The sequence below is a fragment of the Clupea harengus genome, chromosome 8 (genome assembly GCF_900700415.2).
Source record: "Clupea harengus chromosome 8, Ch_v2.0.2, whole genome shotgun sequence".
Lineage (NCBI taxonomy): Eukaryota > Metazoa > Chordata > Actinopteri > Clupeiformes > Clupeidae > Clupea > Clupea harengus.
Window position 1 is genome coordinate 17562362 of NC_045159.1, and position 6000 is coordinate 17568361.

At 39.6% G+C, this 6000-nt stretch overlaps 1 protein-coding gene across 1 annotated transcript in view; it reads right to left on the reverse strand.

The window, feature by feature from the left end:
* opcml (opioid binding protein/cell adhesion molecule-like) overlaps positions 1-1184 on the reverse strand; it is a 102580-nt gene extending 101396 nt beyond the window's left edge. Inside the window, exon 1 of the mRNA XM_031572181.2 lies at positions 473-1184. Within this exon, the coding sequence (XP_031428041.1) occupies positions 473-533 (61 nt within the window). The 5' untranslated portion in view covers positions 534-1184. The remainder of the gene's footprint in view (positions 1-472) is intronic.
* Positions 1185-6000: the final 4816 nt, after the last annotated feature.

Consider the following 6000-nt stretch of genomic DNA (forward strand, 5'->3'; position numbering starts at 1 on the left):
TCCTGAACGATGATAAATCGTGAGGACTTGCTGGACATATATATCTATTAAATCTATATGAATTTGCAGCTCAAGTCAATTGTAACCATGGTTTTACATTAATCATATGACTGCTATCAGCACATTGTCAAACAACTGCTTTGCACAATTTTGAGTATTTAGAATGTTGGTTATAATGTGAAATATAAAGGGTCATGATATGGCATACACAAACTCTATTCACAAATGCTCCTTCACAAGTAGCTAACTTCTCGATAGAAACACTTTGGAAAGTACCAACATATAATAACAAGACCTCCTCACAACACACATCTATATAACCCTCCATACGGTGTAAAGTTGATGTTCTTTTTCCATATTGTTCAGAGGCCTGGTGATGTATGTAAACCTCTTCATGCATACTTTTAAACCTCTTTCCCCCCCACACAAATCCATTTGGCATGCACATGCACAGAAGTAGCCAAAACCTTACCTGGGAAGACGAGCATGGCGACCACCCACGCCAGGAGAAGGAGGCAGACAGACCTGTACATTCTTCTCTATGTTCTGGAGTTCTTCCTGTTTATACTGATGGCTGTTTCCTTTTTCCCTCCACTTGCTGAGGTTTTATGTTGATAAGAAAAATGCAATATCTAATGTGCAATACATGCACTGTTATCTTACTGCTATTTCTACCCACTGTGCTGAGAGCTAACTCTTAAAACAGGTCCCTACAGTGCAATCCCTCTTTTGGATAAAAAATATACATCCAAGATGTGTTGGAGCAGCCAGGAGTTTCCATTGATTCCTCCCATGCTGCTGTATGGATACTCTTGTTATCTGGAGACTGGCTCTGCCCCTCAGACGGATCCCATTGGTGCGACGTGTTGGCTGTCAGCGGCAAACAAGCAGTGGTCTGTTTGGTGCCCTGGCATGCCTTTTACTCCAGGCTCCTGTCACACGAGGCTGGCGACACCAGCCTGGATGATGAAAAAAGAGCCAGCCTTCTTCTTTTTTTTTTTTTTTTCATTTTAATTTCAAAGGCTCCTCTTCAGGATTTTGTGTCCATGGCATTGCAATCAAGAGAAAAGTGTGTTACAAAATGTGTAAATATGTAAAATAAATAATTCATAATTGTTCTTTGTAATGACCTTTATAAAATATGTATTTTGTATAAATAATGATGAGATTAAAGACAAGAATGAGGATATTTGACCGTCATCCTCTCTGCACAGCTGTAAATTGAAGCTGTGTATTTTGGGGTGAACATGAAAGAGCCTCTCGTGTTTACATGAGCGCACACGTGAGTTCTGCATCCCGAGTCCTTGAAACGACCTGTGGTGATTCAAGTGTGCGTAATCTCATTGGTCATATGACCTAAACCTGGAGTAGCCTCGGGGCTGGACCCAGGGAAGACTTTGGGATGTAAATTCGTCTTGGCACCCTCCTCTGGGATGCCTGTCCTTCCCCATTCTTCCGCAGTTACGAGTTACTGCAAAAAAGTTTAGTGGGGAAGTGTTGTTGGTCCTGATCACGAAAAGGCTGAGGCCTCATACCAATACTTCTCCAGCATTGTTTGAAATGCTGACGCCTCATACCAATACTTCTTTAGCATTGTTTGAAAAGCTGGTTGTACAGTTGGCGGCAGGTCATCGTCATGACAAGGCATCTTTTTGAAAATCAAGCGCTAATTCAATAACTGTCTGCTTGAAAATGTAAGTGCTTTGTAATGATATCAGTGTGTAGACATTTCCTGTCTTAATTATATTTTAACTAAGGTTTGAGAGTCAAGGGTACTGATCCAGCACCAGGTGTCAATATTCATCACATCACAAACTAGTTGAACTGATACTGAATCTGAGCTGCTATTTGCCAAAGGCACAAGGAATGCCAAACAGCTGAAGCATCATTCATTAAATTTTCACTGAATAATATACTCGCTCTTTTCCAGCAGTCTATAACGCGAATCCAACACCTATAGGCACAGAGATTACTAAACTAATTATTTAATTGAATTAACTGTCACTTTGAAACAGCGTGAAGTCAGGTAAAATTGACCACTTTCTGGCAAATCCTTTTAAGCGCCATTAAAATGCCCACACACATTATCAGCTACCTCCAACAGCGCAATCAGTGTTGAAGTAAGTACACCTCTCTCTTGTTTATTTCAAATACGACTGTGGGATTACTGTGTGTTTCTATAGCAACCAACAGCGTACATAAAGTGAGCATATAACATTATTGGAAGGAGTGTCATTTCCGGGCTATAAAGACCAAAACCTTGCGCCACCTGAACAGTTTTCTCCCCACAGCAGTGGTGCTCACAAACAAGCCCCCTGCATCACACTGACTCTGGGTTTGCCAATTCCAATTCACTGCATCTTAGCCCTGCACGTGCCCAAATTATTTATTATTATTTAATATTCCATCTTGTAAAACATTTGTCTTTTATTCTTGTTTTTGCTATTTTGTTGTTATGTTATGTGTTTTATGTCCTATGCACCAACCACCAAGATAATTTCCTGTATATGTAAATATACTTGGCCATTAAAAATAATTCTGATTCTGATTTGCCACTGCCAAATAAGCTATATCTTCTACCCTTGCTGCATGTAGTGTAGTGTAGTAGACATCACTGCTCCTGCTTCTGCTACTGCTACACTAGACCAACAGATAAGGGGAAAGGATGTGACTAAATCTCCTCACAGAGAGCAAAGCTGCAAGCATCCACACGGCTGTTTCTCTATTTCTACTGTTCTACTATTCAGAATAATAACTGAAAACTGATAACAATAGCCAGTTAAACAGAGATAAAAAGGTAAGGAGTACAGTTCAAATGTCTGTCTGCACAATTCTGAATGATATCTTAACAATGGCTATTTGGTCTGACCCTTTGAAACAGCTTCATGAAGGCAGCCTGTCTCCTATGAGGGAATGTTTGAGATTATTTCTGCAGAATGGTTTTGTTTTCCCTGGGGGTATTTAGGGGGAAGATGGGGTAGGGAAGGGGGGTGTTATAAATAGATTTGCTGCATCAGCTATGGCTGTAGGCATGCCACAGTGACATTGATGATGATATCCCTGAGAGCTTTATACGTGAAGGCATTTTAAGGATGACATTTACGAAGCTAAAGATTTACATACAGTATGTGTCATGATTCAGAATTTAAAAAAAAAGGATGCTCAAATATTTTACGGCACACACACACACACACACACACACACACACACACACACACGCTCTCTCACACACACACACACTCGCACACTCACACGAACACGCACACGCACACACACACACACAAGGTTAAAGGGACTAATAAAATAGGATTCAATAAACAAACAATAGGACATTTCACTATATATATAATTTATAGCAACCTATGGCCACAAAACTATGAGACCTAATCCCAAAAGCAAACTGCATCTGGGACTATTATGGGATGTGGAGCATACATTATAAATAATGTAATCATTCAATCTTAATCATGATTGTATGGTTGCAATGATATGGATGCAGACATACTATTACCTTTAATTGTATGGATGCAGAAATACTGTTATTTTAATACTTACATTTTTCTTATTGTCTAACACTTTCCATAAACATTACATTATGCTAACATGACTATGCCGTAAACATGTCCTGACAGATGGCATATCCTGTCATTAGTTTTAATTAGATAACAATGTCATGTTGTGTCATTTATGGGAAATTGTCATGACAGCTGATGTTTGATGAAACCATGGCCTAAGTGATTATCCAGGTGCTTAGTTTAAGCTAAAGCTAGCTCACCGGTTGTTGTATAGCAAGTCTGCTATCTAGAAACTAGATAATTTTAGCTAGCTAGCATCCAAATAATTGTTTGGATGACTTTCTTTTAGATAATTATGCTTAGCATCTGACAACATTCTTTATAACGTGTAAATCCAACCCAGCTAATTCTTTTTGGGTGGCTTGGGATTGGGATATATATATTGGGATATAAGGAAATGTTTTCAGTTATATTGTCATGTCATATATATAGGTTTACACTGAACTCTAGTAAAATAACTAAAATGCTCGCTATGTGCTTCATTACGATAAGCTTACCCGTGTCAAAACAAAGCTACACCCGGAGGGTACATCAGGTAGGCTATACTGACACTGGGATATGTGTGAACTTCTTTGACAGCCAATCCAATGAGCTGCTGGCAAATAACTCTTTGAATTTAGCATTTCCAACAGTCCTGTTCTACAATTGATTTTGGTGAGCCTCTAGTGGCCTCCCTTTCTTTCGGAACCTTTTTGCGAATACGCTGCAGAAACAGTCTATAGAGGAACCACCTTGCCTTAAAGAGTCTGGGAGTCTGACTCTATCCTCTCGTCACTTTGAATGTAACATGTCTAAGAACACAAGATATAAAGTTGACACTTTCTGTATTTTAAATTGCACAATCAAACATGATCATTACATTACCTTAAAGAGAGGCAGGTTCAGAAATACTTCAGTCGGATTCATAATCCACAAACAGACGTTTCAGGTTCCTTGGGATGAAGAGAAAGCAATTGTGCTGCAAGAAGAAGATTCTTTAAATACCTTAAGGTATTCCTGAGAAGAAGAATCTTTAGCTAAATACCTTAAGGTATTCCTGAGAAATGCCTTATTCTTCAAAGTTCTCAAAGAATGGCAATGGCTTTTTCATTTCAGTCTCTGTGTAGAATACGTATGTCATGAGGACTTGTTAGTGCTGTTCAGGCTCTGTGAAAGAGAGGAGGAAACACTATTTTGACTGACTCTAACCCTCTTTCCTCATATAGGAGCCGTCCTTGGTACAACCAACAGAAATCGAATCGTGTCAGTTATACCCAGTCCTCCAGTTTCCGTGCTAAATAAGTGATTTTGTTTTCTTTGAAGGTACACGTCACAGTTTGATATTGATTTTGCTGTGCCAGACCGGCTTTACCAGTAGAATTTCACCCTTCTGCTACCCTCCTTTTCTTGATTAAAAAACACAAGACTCAGGGCCTCGGTTTGACTCCGTTGTGCACACAGTGACAACCCTAGGCACGTGTCACACAACAGCTCAGGTCATCATGTGATCACACTTTTAGGCGTGCGTGTTAGTGTAGATGGAAGCCTGTTTTTTCTTCAAAATGAAGAAAGTGGAACGTATACACAGTGGAGATGGTCATTAAATTAGTTATTTCCAGCCTATATTCTCATTTTTATTAAGACTGATACACTGCAGAGTTTGACTCCGATAGAGAGAGGTGCGTGTGTGTGTGCGATGTGTGTCAGACATGAACGAATCTCTGAGACTGCTTGCCTGCCTGCAGGCGTCTCGAACGGATGAAGTGATGAGAGTCGGGGACCAGATCACTGAATAAATCAGTGCGAGATCAGTAAGTACTCGGAGCTGGCGAACAGTGTGAAACACAGTTCAGTGATTGTGGGCAGAGAGTGAAACGAATCCTTGTCTCCTGTTTGTGACACACCAGAGTTACAAGGAAGGGGGACCCTGTAGCAGTCAACCTCTGACCCAAAGCAGACGCATGAGAGAGGCATTGAGAGCTGCCAGAGTCTTGGTAGCGTGCGAGTCAGTATAATGAAAACAAAAGCCTGTTTTCTCAAACATGGAAACAATTGTAAGTGGAGCATTTAAGTATGCGTGACTTGCAACCAATACAGTAAAATCCTAAAACATGAATACGTTATCAATGACACTCATACACTGGTCAATTTTGAGATGTTGGGTTATTTTGCTTTCTGCAAAATGTATTCTTTCAGACTAGCGGAAAATAAAATTTCCAAAATAATCATTTAGGTGTTTATTTTACTATATTTTGTCTATTTGAATCTGTAGATTTCAATTAAAATACATATCTTACAGTAAAAGGCTGTTTTCTCAAAATGAGTCGTTTCTAATACACGGAGCCAGATATCTCCACTTCAGTAGCACTTACATACAGTTTTAATTCCTATCTATATTCTGAAGGTTTTAACAGGGGTGGGGGTGGTGTTAATATATCATTCATAG